Genomic DNA, 25,240 nt, shown 5'->3' with positions numbered 1-25,240 from the left:
TGAGCTCCTGTGGAAATTACATAATTGTGAAGTGAACTAATTAAACCTTGAGCTTGAGTACCGATTATCCTACAGCTACAATCTCACAAATAGCCAAGACTAATTATATGTAAATTTCGTTAATTCAGTCAGAATACATCAGCCCAGCCGATAACCCGGTAGCCTATTCGAGAAGGGGAGAGATCGACGCGACACGTGGCGGAGAAATATGTAACTAACCTAAACGGGATAAATAATAAGCATTATGGCTGAATGTACGTTAAATTCGTCCTCTTAAAAAAAAAATAAGAGCAAGAATTATTGTTGTGTGCCTCAGTGTTTCACTGGATATGAAAGGGGTATATCAATGCATCGTTTTCCTATTAAAAACAAAACATTAAGTGAAGAGTGGAAGGTAAAATTAAAAATAGGAAAACCAATTACATCTGCCATGCAAGTTTGTAGTAAGCATTTTGATTCAAGTGATTACTTTTTACATGGTAAGTAAACTGTAAATCATCATGTTCACATCTTAAACAAATTTATAGGTTATCAAACCCAGAAACGAAAATTGAAGAAGAATTCTGTGCCCTCTAAAAATTTACAGAATTATATTGATTCTTACCGGTTAACATATATTAACACTCCTGTAATATGTTTACACTTGCCACCTGCCCCCGCTTTACAAGAACAGCTACACTGCCAATCTTTAGGTCCACCTGTATGTTATATAGGTATATTATGAAAAGTGAATCACAATTAAATACTTTCTTGGATTTAAAACAATACGTACAGAGTGAGGGACACCTGTTAAATTCGACGTTTGTAAACACAGTGCAATAACCTCACTTTCGTTTTCGCCGGTAGTGCCACATAAAATAATATGCCCTGCTTTAACAAGGCACTCGCCTTCAATTAGTGGTCCTTATGCCCCGTCTAAATACACTAATAGATTCGCCAAAGTAATCATTGCAATTAAAACACGGCAAAACAAAGTAATACTCAATGGTAATACGTATGCACGATACATACAAAACACAATTTAACCCCGTTTACACCGCCCATTTTGTTTTGTGGTAGCGCCATCTGTTATCACTTCCCTTCTCGAATTATTATGCAAAACAATGTTCTTTTATTACTATATGTGCATAGCTATTTATTTATCAAGTGTATCATAAGGTTCGTTCTCCCCGCGAGAAAAGTTTAACTGAATTTCTCGTGGATCAAGAACCAATAACAAATGAGTCAAATACAAGATTTATTCAAAACCGCTCTATGAGCAAAAAATTATTAGTATTAAAACTTGATGTTTTCCGAAATGGGCCGTGACTGTTGTGACAAATTATAAATACCTAGATGAAGCAAACCGAATGCGCTTAGGAGGAGGAGTTGATGGCGTTATTTTGTAATTTTTACACTAAAATTGAACGAATCCGAATAATGACTTCTTTATTGGACGATTTTGGATTAATTTAAGCCAACCACTACTTTTATTCTTTAGACATAAGATGCCACTGTTTCAGAATTGTAGGTGGGTAACTCGTAGATTAATCGTGCAGTCCATTTACAGTACCGTATATGGTCCTAAAGATAATTATTTACACATACTCGTACATATATACAGGGTGAATTTTTTTCATTGTCACTATGGGGAAACTGCAAGAGATGGAAAGTCGCTTGAATGGGCAAAGTTATGCAGAACTTTATGCTGATTAATTTTCCCATTCAAAGTTTCTTGTAGCTCCACAGGTGGCGAAGTTATGGTCAAAAAACTGAAAAATGTCATTTTCGAAAATGTGCTAGCGTTAATTTATTTTCAAAGATATCAAAACATAATTTTATAATAAACCCTTGGTAATTTTTTCTCGGCTTTCTGAGGGCGTTAACAATTTTTATCACTTGTGAGTTTCGAGTAACTATATCTATTTCTTATGGACACCCTATTGGATTTTTACGTTATTTGATAGAGAACAAAATTACAAAATCAGCGATACTAAACACTTACGGCTACTCAGGCTAACAGTATTGTCAAGGTATGTGATTGGATGTTTTTGCAAATAATGATGTTATTCTTTGCAAAAACATCCAGTCACCTGCCTTAACAACAGTGTTAGTCTGACAGTATGCTTTATAATATCGACCGTTAGTATTTCATTTGGGAATCAATCTTGCATTTTTGCCTTGAAGTTTACAATGGATTTCTTAATTCTTATGGCAATAACTCCAAGGCCGGGTCGATGGTGACTATGCGAGACAATAAACGAATGACATATTTTGGTTTCAATCACGATCGGCAATTAGTGTTTGCTATCACTGGTTTTGTAATTTTTTTCTCGTATCAAGTGACGCAAAATCCAATATGGCGTCCAAAAAAAAATAAGAAAGTCATAAAAATGTTATTATAGTACCCCCAGAAAGCCGAGAAAAGGGTTTGTTAAAATTATTTTTTATATGTTTGAAAATAAAGCTAGCACATTTTCGAAAACGACATTTTTCGGTTTTTTGGCCATAACTTCGCTACATAGCTATAAAGAAACTACCAATGGAAAATTAATTATCCTAAAATTCTGCATAACGCGACTTTGTATCTCTTACAGTTTACGAGATCCCCATAGTTAATATGAAAAAAATCAATTTGAAAATCAGTTCGATTATTCCACTAGGGGTGCCTGCGGAGCCGTACCGTTTCGGGTTCAAGAAAGGCCGTGAAAGCACAATAGTCAAAACTAGTAGCTTAACGTTCCTACGGCAGGATGGGTTGCGCTCTTCGTTACCTGAAAACGATCAATCAATAAAAAAAAAACGTTAATCAACGAGCGACATAAAGCGAGTTTATGATTCCGTCCGTCCGTACGTCTGTGTACATGATAACCCACGAACGGTTTTGAATTTTCCAGTTCTGTTTTGAATAATGGGTAGACATTGTCAAGGGACTAAGTGATTAAATTTTGGTTAATACTCGTTAACCGGAAGTGACCTTGTCACTCGTTGTCCATATTGGTGCAGTTATTACAATTTATAGATATGAAACAACAATGGGGTTAGTGATGAATGAATGGCGTACTACTCATGACTTGTGTCGTCTTCAACCCTTGCTTAGTAAATGTATGTATGACAATGCAACAGTGATTATGATTATCTTGGTCTATGCGATAATGTGTAGGTACCAGCTCGTGTCCGTTGTGAGTCGTCGTCATAGGGGTGAAGTGCACGGTCGGTGTTGAATTGGTGATTGTGATGGTGGGTGGTTACAGGTGGATTCCGGTTTGAGCGTCCTTATCTGAAAAGAAAGAAAAAGAAGGCAGTAATTGTTTTTTAGTATGATTTGCGTTACCAGGCGTTAAAGGCCCCATACACGGTACGATCGATCTGTCTGATCCGTCGTTTCAGGCCGATCGAAACGACGAATCGATTTTGTATGTCAAGATCGTTAACGATTTACTTTATCGAATTGAATATCGGACAAAGCAACAAAAACGCATGCAATCGTGAATATCGTAACGATGAATCGACAGTGTATGGCTCATTGCGATCAACGATTCGACATGGCACGTATGACTTCTTAAATTATTTAATCAGGATGGTTCGGTTGTAAGCGATCTATCGTAACGACCAATCGTTTCGTGTGTGAGTAGTAAGCTTTGGGCGATCTATTATCACGATATCGCTTCAGATCGATCGTGACGACGGATCGTTCCGTGTATGGGGCCCTACCTGGTCCGAAACAACTGTGGCAATAATATTGCAACCACAGTAAAATCAGTAAAAGTTTGTAATAATAACAAATAGACATATTATCACCCATTGACTTACCCACCAGCTACGTCTTCGAGAACTTCTACTAACATACTAACTGAGTCGAATATGATCATCTTCTAAAGGTATGCCTTTAAAAGTAAGGCATCAACATATCCATTCCCTTTAAGCTTGAAAAGTAAGGTTACATGATGATGATCCTTAAGGGCCCCATATACGGAACGATCCGCCGTCACGATCGTTCTAAAGCGATATCGTGACGATAGATCGCCCACTCATACACGAAACGATTGGTCGTTACGATCGATCGCTCACATGTTTTTAAAACCGAACCATCGTGATTAAATAAATTCATACGTCATACGTGCCCTGTTAAAATGGAAAACGAACTTCTTCTTCTTAGCTATGTGGCGTTAACTTTGATTCGATCGCAACAGAAACATAGAAAACCCAGAAAAGTGTAGCCAAAAAATGGCTATTAATGCGAAATCAGTATTCGCATGTAATAGTTATTTATGTATTAAGGGCATAATAGTGATGTTTATATTCTCGAGGGCGACAAGTTAACAAGTTTTTAGTCGCCCGAGAGTATAAACATCAGCTTATGCCCGTGGTACATACAAAATTTTATTTTTTAAAGGCCCCATACACGGTACGATCGATCTGTCCGATCCGTCGTTTCAGACCGACCGAAACGACGAATCGATAGTGTATGTCAAGATCGTTAACGATTTACTTACTGACGACGGATCGTTCCGTGTATGGGGCCCTTTACAAATAGTTTTCTTCGTCAAAGTAAATATTCGTTTACAAAATAATTCATTATGTTTGATTAAGTATGCGTGGTTCGAATTTGTTAATGTGATTGAAACCATCCAAACGTCAAACGTAATTTTAAATAATTCAATTCATCGTGAATGAGCAAGAAGTTCCAGAAACTATACGAAATAAGGCCAATCTTGTGATTTAGTAGGTATTGACAATTGATAATTGACGTTTCTAATTTTCAATAACCTGCAAATTTTTGTTTGTTTTGTCATTAAGTATGAATGAGTTACTATGGTGATACTTAATGCCCTAGGGCATAAAGTAGCCCGCGTATCACAGATATAAAATGTGCTATGATAAGTTAGTAAGAGATAAAGTTGGTTTAACGCATGTGCAATGCAAACTTTTTTATTTATGAAGATGTTTAAATGAAACTTTATATGTAAACACTACGAATATAAGTAAAATTAACGACGTTTTCAAAATGTGGTTTTGCGCATGCGCAATGCCAACTTTCTTATTTATGAAAGCAGTTAAATGAAATTCGGATTGCAGGACTTGGCTGTTTTACTGTCGAAGATATTGACCCCTATCGCCTCATGCATAAGTATCACTTTTAAATAGGTGCTCTTTACGGGTTTATACTGACCTTAATAAGGTCAGTATAAACCCGTAAAGGTCACCTTATGCGCATTAAATAAGCATATCGACTCTCTTATATCGAAACACTGATTACTTACCTTTTGTTATATAAGTAAAGCCCATAAAGAATACCTAATTAAAAGTGATCCTTAATTGATAGGGCGATAGGGGTCAATATTTTCGACAGTAAAACAGCCAAGTCCTGCAATTCGAATTTCGCGGTCGATTATGACGTAACCATTAATAGACCCTATTCGTTACCATTGCCACTTGCCAGGCAAAGATTTCTCCACCCGCTGCCACAATCTCTATGCAAATGCCATAATTAAACTACCTAAAATATTTCTGCGCTATACATAATTGTTCTGCCATGGAACTGCACCGATTCCATTAAAATAGTCTACAAATAAATTCCGATTTTCTGTTGCCGACTGAAAAGTGGATCCTCTTCTTCTCTCCAGACCAAGCAAGTTTCTTTGTAGCCCTTCTTCAATATCTTCAAGTTCATAATTTTCTCGATCGAATCTATGTTGCGGTGAGTAAGTGTCTGGATTTTCACGGCGTAAAAAGTTGTGTAGTGCACAACAAGCATCACCACTGGAGCAATATTAGGTATCCAAGTCCAAATTGAGTTCCGTTTTCAGTATTCGAAACCGCGCAACTTAAATTCCGAATACATTTTCAATTGTCCGTCTCGCTCGCGATAAACGGTAATTAAAAATTCTTCTACTTTCATTGAGCTGTGACTTATTAAATGGTTTCAAAATATCATTCCTTAGAGCAAAAGCTTCATCTCCACCAAACACATAAGGAAGCGTTATTCAATTCACTGAATCTGGTTGTGGCAACCCCAAAGTACCGTTCATAAATTTTTGATAAAAATCTGTGTTTCTTATTGCCCCACCGTCTGACACTCGGCCGTTTGTTCCAAAGTGAAAATAAATCAACTCATAACTGGCATTAGCAACAGCCATCAGTACCTGACTGTGGAAGTGTTTATAATTGTAGAAATAGGAACCACATTCAGGCGGCGGCATTATTTTAATATGCTTGCCATCAACCGCGCCGAGGCAATTAGGAAAATTCCATTGCTTTTCAAAATCAGCTCCAATTGTATTCCATTAATTTTCATTCGAAGACATCTGAAACAAAACAAATTTCCTTTGTTATAGAGTATTCCTGCGGAACAACATGAACATGGTGACGAAAATACAGAGGTACAATCGCCTAGTCAAGATGAAAATGCCGATATCTTGCCGCCTCCACCCACACCAATTCCATTTAAACTGAGGGCTAATCAAGCAGGAAAAAAGACACTTTCACCACGTGTTGTACACGAAATTTTTTGCATAGTTTTTCGTTAAAAAAAGTCCGATAATTTCATCACTATGTAAAAAAAACTTTATCTATTAAACCTGACGATACATGTGACATATTCGGAAAAACTGTAGCGTCTAAATTAAAATCATTACTTAAAGATCAAAGGATCTAGGCAGAAAAATAATTACTGAAACCTTATTAAAAGTTGAACTTGGTAACCTAAATAGACAGTCCGTAACTAAAATAAATAACATTTTAAATAACGCCTTCCCAAATTGGCATCCCAACACTATTGTATACTCTCATGTCTCAATCGCAGACATCTCACTACTCTCAAACTCAGATGTCTTCCCATTCTCAACCTCCGATGTCCCCATACCCACAGTCTCATTCATCTCTAAAAAATATTCCTCCCACTCAACAACAAAGACAGACACCACTACAAGAGATACTAGTAGATAAAGAAGAAACAGCGTTTGAAAGAAGTAAAAAGGTTATTAGATCCCCTGATCAAAGATCGGCGCCAAGCATCAACTTAGAAGCGGAACCAGAAATGGAAGAAATCAAAATTTTAATAAAAACCATGGCTGAAGATCTAAAAAAAGAAATAAAAAACAATAACGACCAACTAAAGAAAAATACCGACGAAATTATAAACCTGAAGCAAGAAATGCAATTAGCACACGAAGAACGGAAAAAAGAAATGCTCGTATGGCAAAAAGAGAAAGAAGAATTACACCATAAAATAAAAACGCTAGAAGAAAAATTTGAAAAACAAGAAAAATTCGCTAAGCGAATTAATGTAGTAATCAAAGGTATCGAAATCAAAGACAATATGCAAGATACAAGAATGGAAGTAGGAAAGCTATTCAAAGAAAAAATGGAGATAGACGTGATAATACAAGATGTTGTCCCAATACGGTCGAAACATATGGTAATCGTCAAACTAAGCAACTTTGACAGCAAACTGGAGGTGTTACGCAACAAGAAGAAAATTGGTGCAGAGAAAATTTATATTGATAGCGACCTTACAAGTTCTGAACAGAAGATCCAAGCAGAGATAAGAAGAATGGCAAGAGATAAAAGACGAGACGGCCATAGGGTTAAAGTTGCTCACCAAAAACTTCAAGTGGATGCTCAGTGGTACCACTGGGACGAACACAGTCAATCTATATTACCAGATGGCTCAAAAAACTAATATTGCGACCACACAAGGAATTGACGACGACTAGCATGCTAACGGACATGAGTAATGATAATAGAACACAGGCACACACCAGAAAAAAACAAAAAACGAACGAACGACAACATAAAGCACCATAAATTAAACATTGGATTTTGGAACCTTAGCGGAATAAGCAATCTTTTCAACCTAGACACAACACAAATTAATCTTCTCAAAATCTACGACGTTATCTGTCTGGTTGAGACATGGGCATTAAATGAAAGTATAGAACTGCCAAATGCATTTAACGAATATCACTAGGTACATAGCGTCTGCTGCTACAAAAGAAAAAAGTATGGGTCGAGCGAGTGGAGGATTAGTTATACTCTACAAACAATGTATTCACTTAAATACAATCGAAAAAACTAACTTATGGGTAATTGCACAAGCTAAGCACGGGAACGGAGATTTTATTATAATGGCAAATTACTGGAAGCCAACTGCTGATATTGATTTTTGTACAAATTGGTTAGATGAAACGATAAGAAGTCTAAAGGAAGAGTATCTCTCAAGCCAACTACTGATAATCGGGGATTTTAATGCAAGAGTGGGAACTATGAATCAATGGCAAGAGAACTCAATAACAAATCCAAATGTAAGTCACGAACGGAGCACTAGGGACTCAAAGGTCAATAGAAGAGGACGGAAGCTGATGGAAATAATGGACGCATACGGAATGATTTTACTTAATGGCCGAACGCAAAGTGATACACCTGCAGATTATACTTACCTATCGGAAACAGGGAAAAGCGTTATAGATTTAGTATTTGTAGACGACAACACCATTAATAACATCAACGATATGACGATAATGGATCTCCTTCATACTTCAAACCATATGCTAGCTGGTATTGATGTCGTATGCCATTGGGGAGAGGAAGATTGAACTAAAAGTACTACCTCAAAAGGTATAACTCCAATTTCACAAACTGTGTTTAACCGGCCCTCGATGACTAGCCAGGACTTTGCACAACACATGGCGATGTCAAATAGAATATACTTTTTCAATGACAACACAGAAGCTGTGAGCAAAAACATCGAGCACGCTTTCAAGGAAACAGCACAAATATTAAACTTAACAAAATCATTTTCACCTCACTCACGTAAACGAGATAACAACTGTACTTGGTATGACGCAACTTGTCGGAATCTCAAAAAGGAATGGAAACAGACATTAAGAAAATTTAAAAGTGAAAGAACGCAGCAATTCGTACAAATCTATCTAATGACTATGCGGAGATACTTTTCACTGTTAAAACAAAAGAAGCAAGCTTTCAACGACAGAAGGAAGAAAAAAGGTCTGGGAGTATTTGTGTTCAACAATTCTACTTTGGAAATTGTAGAAGAATATACTTACCTAGGTATAACTTTCTCAGCATCCGGTGTCTTCAAGAAAGCTTGCGAAAGTTTCATTGAAAAATCTTCCAGGGCAATAGCAAGGGTCAAAAGCACTTTAATAAAAGTAAAATCGGAATGCCTTGAAACAAAAACTAGGTTATTTAAAGCCATTGTGTCCTCAGTACTACTTTACGGTGCAGAGATATGGTCGCTGAGATATTTAGAGATGGTGGAGAGAGTTCAAGTAAAATATTATAAACAAATATTTCATTGGCCAAGCAACACTCCCAACTACATGGTTAGAATGGAAACCGGACAGATACATCTAAAAATACAAATTATTAAAAATACTCTCAACCTGTGGGAAAAAATCTTAAGACTACCCGAACATAGACTGTTAAAGCATTCTTACCATGGCTTACTTAATCTAGATAGAAGTTCTCATAACAATCCAACAATGAACTGGGTAACTCAAGTGAAGGAAATTCTATTAGAAATTGGAGAACACTCACTGGTAAATAATATACTTTGCGTCAGAGACATCACACTACAAAAAGCAAAAGACGACATACTAGAAAAGGTAACAAACCAAGAATTGAGTAGGGACGTGGAGTCGGCCATTACATCAAAATATTCCCCCATCTACCGTAATATTAGCAGTTTAACTAATATGGAAGTGTATATGACGTTTAAGCTCCCAATAAATAAAGTGCGATTAGTCAGTCAACTAAGAATTTCAGGCCTAAAAGAAATTCGGTTCTATATAAATAGATGTTCGTATGTGATTAATACTGAGTGCTTGTGTACCGTGTGCAATCTGAAAGAAAACGAAACACTTGAACATTTCCTGCTGACGTGCCCCATATACACCGTGTTGCGCACCCAGTATCTACATAGACTTGAACCTCCGCTTACCGTTGAATCTGTTCTCACAGTAAACAATGCACAGCAACTGAGTGATCTCTATTATTATATTTTTGGCGCCCTTAAAATAAGAGCTTTTATTTTTAACGAATGACTTTCCTTTTTTTTCTGTGAAGTAAGAAGAAGAAGAAAATTGTTTTATTTGCATTTGTAATTTTTTGTTAAGAAACCACAATTTGTAAAAGTATTTACTTAAACAAATAAACATTATTATTATTATTATTATTATATTATTATTACTAAACATACCTGAAAACCAACCCTCACAACCTCAAATTCAACTTCCAAACTCCAACCAAGATACCACCAACTCCAAGCAAGACAGATACCGCAACGGGAACAGTTGTCAAGTGAAAAAGAACAAAATTTACTGACTTATTTTGAAAACTTTGAATCCTAATGTCATGTCATTCACGTGTTCATAAAATGAATGTAAAGAAAATAAATGATTATAATTAAATATATGAATGATGTATCTTTTATTGCAGTACATACCTTGCAATGGCCGTGCAATGCTTTGTAAATGGTTGCGCAGGTTTCTGGGACGATTTTTCCCAATAACTGTGGTGAAATCACCGATGAGAACTTTAAATCTTCATAAAATCGTCCAGTGGCTAGAAAACGCCAATTTTTAATGTACACACTCTCTCTAAACCGTTATTGAATAAATGTCCGACTGTTGTAGAGACTAGAGAAGCGCCACATGGACATTTTTGATGATGTTAACATTACACCCGATACAATGGGTGCAGTGCGCCTGACCACACGTCGTTATGCTACTTAGTTGGTTTATGATACAAATTTTGTGGGCAGATCCCATACTAGCACATCATGGATTAGAAAATTCTATACTATTATAGACATATTCCTTTGTTTGATGATACAACCTGAAATTTGCCACTTTAAAATAATCGGAGACATTGAATCTTTTGAGATAACTGAATAGTAATAAAAATAGTAGTTTTTTGTAGCATCGCAATACTGTCGGTCAGAAGCCACTCAACTTTCACACTAATTGCTTAATATTGATTATTTATTAATATTGTTCATCCAGTGAATGGTCATAATATTTTTCTTTTCACTGACAATGAATCGTAGAGATTTGTTCTGCCCTTATCTGTTGACGTTGGCACTTTGTAAGATTGACAAATAAATACTATGGCTTACAACAAAGAGATTTTATGAATAGTTGCAGCACTAATTTTAGTTCATTGTAGTTGTAAAATAAAAGCACTCAGATAACGATCACACAATTAACTATTTTTGAATCGGTTGCACAACTGCACCAATTAGTGGTTTCAATTCGGCAGCGACACTTACCTATCCTAAATGTTTTCGTTTGCTTATTTTCCACAATTGTTATTAACAAAAGGCGTTTACTTAAAAGTGTATTGTATGAAAAAAATGATGAGTAACGTCAGCTATTTGGAACATGTTAAGATAAGGATTTTCATATAAACCTTACCAAAGACTAATCGTTATTATAATTAGTCTCTGTCGAATTACTTATTTCAGTATGTTACTGCTTTGATAACGTGTATTTGGTTAAAAAATTTGTGTAAATAAAATTTTAGGAACCTTCGTTTACGCACGTAAGTAACTTTCTCGTTTCGGACGCTAATTGCGGTTATGCTTTTAAAATTCTTTGTCTTTGACGATGATCTTATTACGTTGGGGGATAATTTTTTCAAGATAATTTATCGAAGGCCACCAAATCTATTAATCGCGCAACAAGAATGCGATTATTTTGAAAGCAGAACTACAACACAAGATATTAATTTGAAATACCGACCATTAAAACCTGTTGTAATTATATTATATTACAGGTTTAATTATCATTCAAAATTTGTAAAAATGGTGCGAATACTCTTGTTGAGAAGGTAAGTTTCTTTTCGTAAATTATTAGCTACACACGCATTTAATTCTTCATTCATCATTTTGTGTAACAAACTACAGAACAATTTCCTTCCGTCGTGCCAATTTTTAGGCGTCATCACCTTTGTTGCGTACCTAGTAATGCTAATGTTACGTTTAAAGTTTATTGTTACTACGAGGAGTATTTTAATTACATTTGGTCACCCTTTTGAACCGTAACCCATATCAAGATATTTACTCTTTGCACTAATAATGTCAATATAAACGATAACAACCGAATTTTTACGTAAGATGCGGTCGTGGAACTGTTAATACGTTGTATTGACCTTACAGAGTATCGTATTTTAGTGATTAACAAATGAAAAAGTGCACTATATATGTACAGTTCATCTGATCTTATACAATGTTACGTGACTCCGGCCATAGGGTAACAAGTACCTACATATAAATTGTACACAACTCTTGTGCCGATAAAGCGCATTTTTTAAAACCGAAATAGCTTAGTAATGGTTGGTTATAAGGGGAGGAAGCACTTTATACACAAAAAATTAAAGACCGCCTGGCATACATTCAAAATCCTCCGACACTCCATTCTGCAGATTTTGCCTTTGTGAGTACTTTCCTCCGACAAACCGTTTTCGAGATATTCGCTCTTAAAGTTTTAGCATCACGTCACCAATGAATATATTTCTTCCAGACGTCCCAATTACCCTTTGTGAATCCTTTCTTCTGACAATCCGTTCTGGAGATATAAGGGAATATTATCCGATCACGATAAGAGGTCGAGGTTGGTAGAAATTAATTCCTTGAGACCTTTCGTTAGAACACTAGTACCCTCTAACCCCGTCTTTTGATAAGAGGATAGAAAGAAGGGCAGTAGTTGGTAGAAAACGGTTACTTTCGTTGAGACCTTTAATTAGACTACCATGAAGGTACTTTGCAACTTTTCTCTTGTCACTTTTCATTTGCATAATTTTGAAGTGCAAAAACTATCTGTTTCATAAAATATTTTAGTCAACGTAGCATTTCGTCTGTTAATCATCTCCACTTTGCATATTTTGCATATTTGTCACGTGTCAGAGTCTACAGTACAATGTTTCCACACAATAGGATTTTCTCAAGTGATGAAAGTGACAATGAAGGACCTAGGAGAAAATTTAAGGAGCGTGTTAATTTTGACCAATTAGAATATTTCCAATTCAAGGAAAGTTTTCGTCTTTCCACATCTGCTGTGGAACTGGTTCATCAAGCGGTAGTTGATCTCGAGCAACCAGAAGAAACCGTGCACTAACCATAAGGCTATAGCTACTCATAGCATTGCATTGGTTTGGCAATGGTGGCCAATATCATGGTATAGCGGTAATGCATGGAATTTCTAAGGCTTCTGTGTGTAGAGTGGTGCGATGTGTTGCAAGAGCCATAGTCAACAGACTGTTTAGAAGAATTAATTTGTTACTGACTACCAACGGAATACGTCTACGCAATGCCCCGAATGCACTTCCGCGCTATAACGAAAGCTCCATACAGTGAGGTCACTTATAACAGTAGATTATATCACGAGTCAATAATGATAGCTATTATTCTCGAGGAGTATTTACGAACTGAGCGATGGAGTAAAATTCCGGGTTTACCGCAACCGGAAGTGGATGTATGGTACCATTTTAAAGGTATTTTCACAACCCACGAAATTGTAGTACCTATTTAAACACAAATCCCCGTTAATTTTCGAAAAACTAAGACAGCCAATAAGGACTGCATAACAACGACAATAGCGAAAGGACGAACCTTAGTGATGTCACGTAGACACGCACATTAAAGAAATAATTTCTACCAAAGAAATACATTTTTTTAAATAATGATTAAATGAGCACGGTATCTCCAAAACAATTCTCTTATCTCTCACACATAAAAGGTAAACCTAATAAATTAACTCGAACTGTCACATTTGAACTAACAAGCAACTGATAGCAAATAAAAATTAGAAATAGAATAAATTCTTAACTTTAACGATTCCACGAAAATCCATATCATTTAAACATAAAATAAACAAATATAACCTTGACCAAACGGTCGTATTAAAATCAGACCCAACGACATTAAACAAAGAAAACAAACATTTTTATGAACAGTAATGAATAACTATGCACCCAAGTCCGTTCTAAGTGTCCTATTTTTTAAATATATTATACAGTGTGGTCCAATTTGGACACCTTCTTATTGAAACACCGTTTATTTCAAAAGAAAACAAGTTAAAAAGTAATCGTAAACGATTTACATAAAGCGCATTTCCACTTGCATTCATTTCCCATTTGTAAGATGCAACTTCTGTTAAAATCGTAAAAATCCGGCCACAATATGAAAGATAACGTTGCACATGGGCAATCCATTGTTGACGTGCTACTTCAATTTCAGTTTATGAGAAGAATTTCATTTCAATGCTTTTCTAAATAAGGAAGTTGGAACTGCGCATGCGCAAACCTAAATTTTAAAACTAATGTTAGATTTTCCTTTGTTCCAAGCGCCTAAGTATCAAATTTCACTTAAATAGTTCCATAGATAAAAAAGTTTGGCACGGCGCATGCGCAAAACCAAATTTTGAAATTGGCGTTTGATTTTCCTTTATCCCAAGTGCCTATGTATCAAATTTCGTTTAAATTCTTCCATAAATAAAAAAGTTGGGACTGCGCATGCGCAAAACCAAATTTTGAAATTGGCGTTTGATTTTCCTTTATCCCAAGTGCCTATGTATCAAATTTCGTTTAAATTCTGCCATAAATAAAAAAGTTTGCACTGCGCATGCGCAAAACCAAATTTTGAAATTGGCGTTTGATTTTCCTTTATCCCAAGTGCCTATGTATCAAATTTCGTTTAAATTCTTCCATAAATAAAAGTTGGCACTGCGCATGCGCAAAACCAAATTTTGAAATTGGCGTTTGATTTTCCTTTATCCCAAGTGCCTATGTATCAAATTTCGTTTAAATTCTTTCATAAATAAAAAAGTCGGCACTGCGCATGCGCAAAACCAAATTTTGAAATTGGCGTTTGATTTTCCTTTATTCCAAGTGCCTATGTATCAAATTTCATTCAAATACTTTTATAAGTAAAAAGTTTGCAATTCGGTTTATAAATGGTCGAGATGCGAAAAGGGCACTGTGCATTTTGAATCGATTCGATTCAACTTTTGGCATTGCGTATTATATGGTTAAAGCTATGCCCATATTGAATTTCATGCAATTCAGTTCATAACTAACGGAGATGTAAAAACGATCGAACATTTCTAAACAAAGTTATCGTTCACACGGACAGATAGATGGACAGACAGACAAAGGAACAGACGAAGAGACCAACCGGCAGGCGACAGATAGCAATGCAAAATTATAAACGATCTCTAGGATCGTTAATAAACGGCAAAAGTGTAAAATTATGGAACATGTAAAAAACGGTTTTTTGTTTTTTTTGCAATAACTTTTTTTGTAAGCGGTACAGACAAAATTCCTTCCTTGGTACAAGACTCGACACCATAACGAACCAAATAGCGAAAAAAGTAGAACAATAGCTCTTAAGATAAAGAAGTAGCGTCGCAAAGTTAGCCGGACGGAAACCGACGGACAAGTGACCACAAATGCGCCATTTTTTTTTATTTTTGTGGAATGCGCTAAAAAATGGACCTTGGTGTCTGGGCTGCGCAAACAGAATTCAGCTATCTCTAATGTTTGGTCGCTAGGGGGTGTTTCTCGAATTTCGTCGATTTCTTTGATGGCCCATATCTTTCTTAATTATTAAAAATAATTGATTACCGCAAAATCTTTGATAGAGCACTTTTGTATGTAGAATCCATCGCGAGACACAGTTTTTGTACAGGGTATTTGGTTTTGTGTGCGACCCTAAACTACATTTTTTATACGGACCACCCTATACAGTGTGTCCCAGATCGGGTGGGATTGCACGGGTAGCTTTCTTATTATGAAATATAGAGAATTGGTTAAATGGACAATGTTTTGCAGTTTTAGATGTTTATTTAAAATTTCTTTGTGGAAATTCAAAATGTCGAATAGGTTCGACGTAAATTCAAAAAAACTAAAGTTATCATTTCCTTTAATGTCTTATATCATCGAAAGTACAAGAGATATAAAAATATATATATTAATACGCCTAATTTAGAATTGATGTCAAAAAAAAATTCAAGATGGCCTTTGAGGAACTTCCTTTAAATAGGCGCCATATTGGATTTTTAGATTATTTGACAGATTTTTTAATTCTCTTTTCAACGAGTTATCATAGCATAAGATTGAAAATAAAATACCAGTTATATCAACGGTTTTTGTATTTTAATCAAGTAGGCTATGATGAATTTAAAAAAACAAAACAAAATCTATTCGAGGCAACAAAACGATGAAAGTAATTACATCAGATGTAATTTATTATTTATTGTGACTCCTAAATCGTTTTGACAGTGTACTTCATTGATCAGTATATTATATCTAAGCAGTAAGAATATTTAGTTTCTGTTTGATACGTTACCGATTTTGACCACAACTGAACGATCAGACAGGAAAGCTTTATTTATGTGCGCTTTTTAAGTCACAAAAAGGGACAACACTGTATCCCTCACAGTTGCGGAGATTCAAATAGTGACCCGCGAATTTGAACCACCCTGTACTTGGAGTGCTACCTTTGCCTTTACTAGATCGCTTGGAAAATTGAGTAAACAAAGGTAATTCAATACGTTTGTGTTGTGTTGTGTTGTGATTACTCACAGCTAAATAATAAGAGTGTATTAATTTTCCAATACCAAAGGTCGAGACTACGTTGAATAAGGTTAATGGTTAGACGCTAATTCGGGGTTCCACCGCATTCATCACACGTTTTGGTAGATTTATATGTTTGCACGTTTACCATTTGGTATATCTTGCGCACCCGAGTATTTTAGTTCTAGATTTTCAATAATTGTAAGTGATATTAAAGGTGTGGTAATTCATGTTGATGACTTGCTAATATATTCAACCCCAATACTTAGAAAAGTATTGGCAAGGTTGCACTCAGAAGTCAGAAGGCATAATTTTGAACAAACAGAAGTGTTAGATTGGAGTCTCGAAAGTAAAATTACTTCCGTCAGAAGGTATTTCCATTGATCCCGACAGTGTGGGTGCTATCGAAAAGTTTCCAAAACCGACAGATAAACAAGTTAAAAAGTAATTTATGTAAATTTACATAAAGCGCATTTCCACTTGCATTCATTTCCCATTTGTAAGATGCAACTTCCGTTAAAATCGTAAAAATCCGGCCACAAATATGAAAGATAGCGTTGCATATGTGCAATCCATTTTTGACGTGCTACTTCAATTTCAGTTTATAAGAAGAATTTCATTTCAATGTTTTCCTAAATAAGAAAGTTGGAACTGCGCATGCGCAAACCTAAATTTGGAAACTGGCATTAGATTTTCCTTTATTCTAAGTGGCTATGTATCAAATTTCATTTAAATACTTCCCTAAATAAAAAAGTTTGCAATTCGGTTTATAAATGGTCGAGATACGAAAAGGGCACCGAGAAGATTCGACTCAACTTTTGGAATTTCGTATTATATTATATGACTAAAGCTATGCCCATATTGAATTTCATGCAATTCAGTTTATAATTAACGGAGATCTCAAAGCGATCGGACATTTCTAAATAAAGTTATCGTTTACACGGACAGATAGAGGGACAGACAGACAAAGGAACAGACGGACAGACCAACAGACAGACGACAGATAGCAATATAAAATTATAATCGTTAATAAACGGCAAAAGTGTAAAATTATGGAACATGTAAAAACGGTTTTTTGTTTTTACAATAACTTTTTTAGGAATAAACGCAGAAAAAATTCCTTCCTTAGTGCAAGCCTCGACACCATAACGAACCAAATAGCGAAAAAAGTAGAATAATAGATCTTAAGATGAAGAACTAGTAGCGTCTGAACGAACGAGCGGACGGACGGACAAAGTGTCCACAATAGCGCATTTTATTTTTATTTTTGTGGAAATGCGCTAAAAAGAATTCTGCAACTGCTAGGGATCATTAACTTTGCTACTAGATTTGTCCCAAATAAAGCAGAGATTCTACAGCCCATAAGTAGCTTACTAAGACAGGACAGCGTTTTTAAATGTGGGGTGCTGACCAAAAGACAGTTTTTATGGGATTATGCACCCTGTTTGCCCTTTTTTGATTTAAATAAAACCATCATTGTAAATGCAGTTAGCAGTTCTTATTATAACTTACGGATTCAAAGCTTAGGGTGCTTAGGGGCAGCTCTTTTCCAAGTAGATGAGAATCGCGAAAGGGAAGTGATTGCGTATTCATCCTGTTTGTTGACAACCATCAGAACGCGCCTATGCGCAGATTGCACGTGAAGCTTTGGCTTTGGCCTTTGACGTGGACTTGCGAAAGGTTATGAGTATTGTGTGTTGCCTATCTCACAGTAACTCTTTTATGGGAAACATGCTCAACGTAATTCATACCGTTTTTAAAAAGTATACATTTTTTGGACATGTTTGTTGTTCTTAAATGCAAGTAAATTATTAGTAAACAGTTAATATTATATTAAAACTCATAATACATTCTCTGAAACTGCTGAAACTTAATAAAGGAGACTTTCGGTTGCAATGACAATCTTTTGTGTATAATTCAAAGGTGAAAGAAGTTTTTGAAATATAGTTATAAATTGTTTCTGCAAATCTTGAACTATAAGCAAAGAGTACTATAAGGATTAAAATGTGATGTGAAAATTATTAGAATGTGGTTTCTAAAGCACAATATACAACAAATTTAATTAAAAACAAACATTATGAAAAACTATTTTAGGTCAGATTTTTTTATATTAATTTTATGTACAATATTGCATTTTAAGAGAAAATTAGTGGAGAGAGAGAGAGAGAGTCCAAGGCCCAACTGGTCTTTGATGTGCACGGTGCGACTCCTTTTCAGACTTAAAACTTTGCGTTGGACTGTTTTTTGGATATGTGTGGTATCATATTTTGATACTGAAAGTTCTCTATAAATTCTTTCCAGAAATGCTGTTATGACAAGTGAAAATATTTGTGTAGCGTACTATGTCAGTGCGGATAGTGTGAATTTCCCGCAAAACAAAACATTTACAACATATATTCATATACGTACTTAAAAGGAGCGACTTAAGGGCGAGAGATTTTACTGGGCAAGATTCTCCAAGATTTTTATTACACTGAATCTGATTTTATCCATGGGAGCAAAATATTTCTCAAGGTTGGCGTATGTAGCAACTGTGGTAATAGAATGAACAAAATTATGTACGAAAAATGAATCAGCGTATAGAAAGGACATTAGCACTGACTACGTACTTTATTAAGATTTAAGAACACTGAATTTTATAATAACTTACCAATCCAGTTTAAATAAACCTTAGAAACAGTTTCAATGTCAGTGCTATAAAAAACATATAAGTTAGTAACATGCCAAATGTCATTTATTTAAAAACAATTACTCAAACACAGTTGCACTCATCGTTTCATCCTTCACTCAACGGTTTCATGTTTTCAAAGATTCATTCAAACGTTGCCTGTGAAATACTCATGCCAATTAAATCAGCATCACCATAAAGCTATTTGGAGTTGCTGACCCACACCCACGTGTGGATTTTGATTCAATTTTTTTCTGGTCTTATGTGTAATATTGACTAACATTTTTCATTATAACAAACTTTACGTACCCATTTTAAATTCAAGAATAACGACAAACACTAAAACCTATTATGATCTCTGCCAATGAGGCAATTACTCTATTTACCATGACCACCCATATAAAACGGTGTTTCGAATTACCAGAAGTGCTACGGCTATATTGTCTTAAATATAACTGTGCCGCATTAGTCTGATAAATATCAACATTTCTGTACGCATTCCCCGATCGGACTATCACTGGGCTAATAAAAAGATACTAATTAATAAGTTTGACTTACTACGCGATTCAAACCGAGGACAATCTTGAAAAAATTCGAACGGTGCAGAGGTCAGTAAATGGTTTCTTAGCATTACGTGGTACTGACAACGTTTTATCTGGAAACAGCAGCAGTATCATAAATTAATAATTAATAAAAATAATGCTTATATCTAAATAAATTAAACAAATATAGCCAACGAGTTCCTGGGTATGGCATTGCGTATTAATGGCCAAAGCTGTGCTCATTTTGAATTACAGCAGTTCGGTTCATAACTAACGGTGATGTCAAAAGCGCGTTCCTTATTTTTTTTGGCCTACATTGCCAATTCTCGAACTCCGATCTACAAATTTGATAAAGAATCCACCTACAAAATTTAATGGTAATCGGTCCATTAGTTTTCGAGATATTGTGCTAACGGATAGACGGGCAGACCCAAAAATTATGCACTCGCTAAGAGCTTGCATGTTTTTAATGCCAGATAATAAATTTAACCTTTCACTCCCTATCTTTGTTAGGTTTTATTACCTATATAAATTTGGAATCAAACTGCACACCATGTTACCTACAAGTAGGAATAAAAGATTTACACTTTTTGGTTTATAAATCAAATCATTTACAACTAAAGTAATTATTTTGGTTAATAACAGTCTAATCCATATATCGCTATGGTAAATGGGATCTTCTACCAACGTGGAATACGTTACGAAGATACCGTTGGCAAGCACCAATAATATCAAAAGTGGCATAATCGTTCTAAATCCGTCCGAGTTTTATGCATACTATATCAAGAATTTCGCCATATTTTTTTGGAATAACAAACAGGACATTATCCAGCTGACTTTCATCATCAACCTAATGTTTACAGTTATCGAAATATGGTGATCTTTGTACTTGTTTCGTTGCCTATGACGTCAATTGCTCATACTTATTTCAACCAATTCTACGATATTATGAAAGCAAGCTTTTGTAACCCAATGTCATTTTTAATCTTCAATTTTAAAATGCGTTAACAGTTAAATGATAGTCATCAAGGAATACTAACTAATAGCTCTGAGCTCAACATTAAACCTGGGGGTTTGTCTTTTTAATTTTAAATTCTGTTTCTTTTTCCTTTTCGCTGTTCAGGTGAGATGGGAAGATCAAAGTCTTCCATCAGTAATCCATTTCTTGCATGTAGTAGCCCAATGTCCTTTTTTCTTACAATAATTGCATACGTCATTTTTTTTACCTCTGCGATCTCTTATGCGTTTTTGGTTTTTCAATTTTCAGGACTAGCTAATGCGACTAATCCACAATTGGGTTTAATTAATCAAAAGTTTTTTCTTCAACTTTTCATAATAACATCAAAATTCTTGAATTTACCCAGTAGAAGTTGCAAAACTTGACAAATGACATGGGAGTGCATTTTCTTTGTCAACTTTTAAACCATTAAGTTTGTGACTTTGTCACTCGAATGCTCCCGCGCAAATAAAGAGCAAACCTCGCAAGCAATAATTGCCGAATTTTAATAATTTTAACCTGACGTTAATCTAATGCAAAATTTGATAAATTTAAGAGTGACCGACCCCACGCCCTTTCCCACTTGTAAAATGTGAAACATCCAGAAGTCTCTTACATAAAGTACATCAAATGATCAAATACACGTTAATCAGCTCGACTTCTTTCAATCCAGATGTTTCTAAGGTCCTGGATACGGTAGCCCTTAGACTAAAGTTGCATTTCGAGATGAATCCCGCTAAGTACTTTTATAACATTGGCCCATACCTCTGAACGGGAGGTATGGAGTTCGTTACAGTAAAAAGAAGAGCGATTCATAGACCAAATGATTGACGTCGCTAATTGATCTAAATTCGGAGTTTTTGCTCTAACCCGATCAACTTCAAAACAAATCTCCCGTTAAACTGAACCTATTTCGATGAATCTTTTTTTAATCTTCATCGATAAGCTTGCCCGTTTTCAGAGGCGCATCTCCACGAGTGCGCAAGAATCGATGGAATGATCTACACATTATTAGTGTTGTTAGAATTTGTTGTAATTGTATACATGTTTTCCTAGTTTCTTATTTCAAAATAAATATAATTTTCCTGAAAATTTCATCAAAATTGATCAAAAGTACATGGGGTGTTCAGGTACTTATGGCGACAGTATAGGTCCTGGTAGCGAACATTTTACTTTTTGACTTGATGGGGCAGAATAGGACAGTGCTCCTTAATATAACGGTATGGCAACCTAATGATTAGAAATGAATTAAAAAATGCATTCCCCGCAACGAAAGATAAAGAATCAAACGAAGTAGCTGAATTTTTATCGGTGGACAAAACTGAAATAATTCAGTATCTGCTTAAAAATAGACATGGCGAGCCTTTTGAATAATATAATACATACAAAACAACCTTGAAATATAAAATTAAGAATCATGTTTACAAACGATTCGACTACTATAGTTGACGATTTCATAATGATATACTTAAAGAGCACCAAATCGACTGGTTCAAAAATTTCATGACCAATTTGCTAGCAGCTTTTAGTTGACTGTAATTTGACAGAATTTCGATTGGTTAATACTCAAAAATGCCTCAATTCTATCAGTACTGCACCTTGGGTATATTTACCCGTAGTTACTCTAGGTCTAGGTACAATGTCCATAACCTTAACCGTTTTTAAAATAGATATTTTGCAACGTGTCGGTTCTGGTCTGCTCTGGTACAATTCAATATTATCCCTGTTTTGAGTTACGTTGTACTTGTACCTATCCATTTCATAAAGATACTGGATATCTAATCTGTAGAAGTTACTTGACATTGAATTTTTTCTCGATCGTACCACAGAGTGCAGATAAACGGTAAAGCGGGTTCAATGCGCTTTTGTTTTGAAACCTTTAACAACAGTAACAAATTACATACGCAGTTTGTTAATTATTGCATTTAATTACTTTGGGTAAGCCAGCTGATTTAATCTCAGTAAATTCTTTACCATCAAGGATTAATTTTCCGCCACAAGTTTTAGAGAAGCAATGTCTGTTCAAATAGCTTCAGAAAAAACGAAATCGGCAAATTTCGGGTCTTCCGGCATATCTTCGTAAGAATCGGAATGTTCTGTTTTTTTAAGCATGATGATAAGTCTTTAATTGCGCACCTTTTCTGTAATTTGACTATCGTCGTATCTTCTATAGTTTTGTATATCCCCATGATAGACATTCTTATCTTAGACCCTGCCCACGAAAACATTTCTTTCAAATTTTATGCATTATTTGAGTAAAGAGCTGCCTCAGAATAATGATGGATCGATCCCTATTTCGTTATTGCCCACATTGATATTATTGTTTTTGCAACTTTTTTCAAATTCTTCATTCGACTAAGAATGACTTTTTCATCGTGAAAACCACATTTTCCATGGCGCCCTTGTCCTTCGTTTTGTTCTCGAGTTGAATCATTGTTCTCTGTCGTAATAGCGCTGTTTAGTAAACGACTTATCTTGAATTGTCCAAAGTCGACTACCTCTCGAAGCGCGCCGTGCACAAGGTGGTTCATTTCTCCCCTAAGAAAAAAAAACAAAATTCCACAACGCAAGAGTTGTGCGCGGTGACACCTATTTGAAAACAATCGAAGAGAAATATAACACGCTCGGAGATGGCGCCCAGATGTCGCCTACCCCACATCTTGTAGCCCCGTCCCTAAAGTTGTTAATTACACCCCCCGATAGGTACATGTACACTCCTCGTCTTTTTACAAGCGTTCTTCTACGGGCTCGCATTATAAACCACGGCCGATTCAATTCTTCCGCGATTTAGTCACACCTTCCGTTTTCCATAGGACTAATTTCGAGATGTTTTTGATGGAAACATTTGTACAGCTCAAAAGTCAATTAACTAGCAATGCTAATGATGGCTCCTCAGATTTTAAATTCGTTGTAGGGCTAATTTTTCTGGGACCTTCTTAACTCTGTCGTGTATTCATACTTGCAATGTACTTTTTGGTAGGTACCCGAAATTGGCGCCGTGCCTCTCTTACGCGCATTCCATTTTGATGACATCTAGAGTTGTGCTTAAAGCATTTTCGAGATATTGGTGGATTGGCCTGCTGGACGTAATCTGAAAATAGGTATACCCTTTCACAGGTATACAATAGGAAAGTGTATTTAGCATGATGTGGTCGATTAGGTATTTATTATATAAGACGATAGCGGGATATTTTAACTATGAATAGTGAATAGTGAATTCAATTTCACAAGATGGTTAGTTTCCCTTTATCGTCGTGTATAATACAACATTTTGTTTTATAGCAGAAGTCATAGAAATTATTGTAAAGCTTCTGACAATTCTGAATTTAATTTAGACGTCAAAAATAGCAAGCGTAGGTTCTGCAGTCTCGGTCCTTTCCATAGAAACAGCATTGTCATGTTCTGAACGCTATTTTATATCGTGCTCCGCGTTTCATGTGAAATAAGAATGACAGATGTCATTAGAATGCATCATCATCTGTTTCACTTTATCCACCCTTGCGGTTAAAGTGATCACTTTATCTCCCATCACGGTTAAAATTTTAAGAAGGCTATACTCATTCAAACCAATTAAAAATGTCAATTTAACATCTGAAAATAATTAAAATCTATAGTCGGCCATTTCCGACTATATCGGCCCCCTATTGGGGTTTTATTAAACACAATCTGTCAGTAAAAGGTATAGCCACGACAAAGGATCAGAAACTGTGTCGATCTCGGGAAGTGTAGCCCAAAAATCATGTTCACTAATTCCAGTCTAAATACTCTAAGTTTACATTGAATTCCACTAAATCTACTTTAATTCCGCTAATTCCCCTACTACTTCATCCCCATAATTCCACTAATGTTGCTCTAAACCCATAAATGTACAACTAATTGTACAGTAAGTCCCATAATTCCACTATAATACCTTTAATTGGTAGTGGCAATGCCTTGATTATCACACCAAAGTATGCGATTTAGTTGTAACGTTAAATTTAGAATTTCGCGCCAAGTTGTAATTGTAAGATATCGCTTTATTGTACTTTTTTTGATGAGGAATCCAAATAATGCTTGTGAATTTTGCCCAATCTATTTGCGACTTTAAATTTCAGCACCGATACAATACAATACAATATATACGAGTAGATTAGTTTAGATTAGATTAGGTATCTCGACTGTGTAGATTTGGTATAAACAAAGATCATAATGATCTTTGGTACTAGGATGTGGTACGCAGTTTCGTCCGCATCTTCGCACAGCCTGCAGGTTGGTGCATGTCTATAGATGCCAATTTTCTACATGAATGTTCTTGTTAAAATAAATAATAATGCCCAAAAGACAACGTACATTCTTTATTTGCACAAATGCGTTCAATTCAATTCAATGACGACCTTCATCTTATAACATTTTCAAGCAACTACAAAAAGAACAGAAATTCCGTTTTACAAAATAGTACACACAGCGACATCTCGCTAT

The 25,240-nt window shown here is 35.5% G+C and overlaps 2 protein-coding genes and 1 long non-coding RNA gene across 10 annotated transcripts in view; 2 read left to right on the top strand and 1 right to left on the bottom strand.

The window, feature by feature from the left end:
* The first annotated feature begins 252 nt into the window (after nt 1-252).
* On the top strand, nt 253-10,066 carry LOC116178597 (chromosome partition protein Smc-like). 3 transcript variants are annotated; one of them, XM_031498147.1, is made up of 2 exons: nt 253-479; nt 6,318-9,068. In XM_031498147.1, the coding sequence occupies exon 2, from the start codon at nt 6,770-6,772 to the stop codon at nt 7,661-7,663; it is 894 nt and encodes a 297-aa protein (XP_031354007.1). In that variant the 5' UTR covers nt 253-479; nt 6,318-6,769; the 3' UTR covers nt 7,664-9,068. The 3 variants fall into 3 exon arrangements, with proteins under 3 accessions (XP_031354007.1, XP_031354005.1, XP_031354006.1); XM_031498145.1 differs by having other exon boundaries at nt 350-479; nt 6,318-10,066; XM_031498146.1 differs by lacking the exon at nt 253-479 and adding an exon at nt 4,690-4,704 and having other exon boundaries at nt 6,318-10,066.
* LOC116178600 lies at nt 1,412-11,401 on the bottom strand. 5 transcript variants are annotated; one of them, XR_004146868.1, is made up of 5 exons: nt 11,273-11,401; nt 10,448-10,839; nt 5,244-6,287; nt 3,147-3,259; nt 1,412-2,753 (listed from the first exon to the last, which is right to left on the bottom strand). It is a non-coding gene; the product is annotated as an uncharacterized LOC116178600 (long non-coding RNA). The 5 variants fall into 5 exon arrangements; XR_004146870.1 differs by lacking the exons at nt 10,448-10,839; nt 11,273-11,401 and adding exons at nt 9,048-9,167; nt 9,222-9,316; XR_004146869.1 differs by lacking the exons at nt 10,448-10,839; nt 11,273-11,401 and adding exons at nt 9,048-9,167; nt 9,217-9,314.
* A 15-nt stretch (nt 11,402-11,416) lies between these two features.
* Nucleotides 11,417-25,240, top strand: part of LOC116178595 (phosphoenolpyruvate carboxykinase [GTP]-like) — a 33,770-nt gene continuing 19,946 nt past the window's right edge. The window contains exons 1-2 of one of the 2 annotated variants that reach the window (XM_031498144.1): nt 11,417-11,544; nt 11,779-11,832. In XM_031498144.1, coding sequence (XP_031354004.1) covers nt 11,807-11,832 — 26 coding nt within the window. In that variant the 5' untranslated portion in view covers nt 11,417-11,544; nt 11,779-11,806. Of the gene's footprint in view, nt 11,545-11,713; nt 11,833-25,240 lie in introns of those variants that run through there. The other variant, XM_031498142.1, reaches the window with a different exon arrangement.

Source organism: Photinus pyralis, unplaced genomic scaffold, assembly GCF_008802855.1.
Source record: "Photinus pyralis isolate 1611_PpyrPB1 unplaced genomic scaffold, Ppyr1.3 Ppyr1.4_LG8, whole genome shotgun sequence".
NCBI lineage: Eukaryota > Metazoa > Arthropoda > Insecta > Coleoptera > Lampyridae > Photinus > Photinus pyralis.
This window is presented reverse-complemented; position numbering and strand designations above follow the sequence as displayed.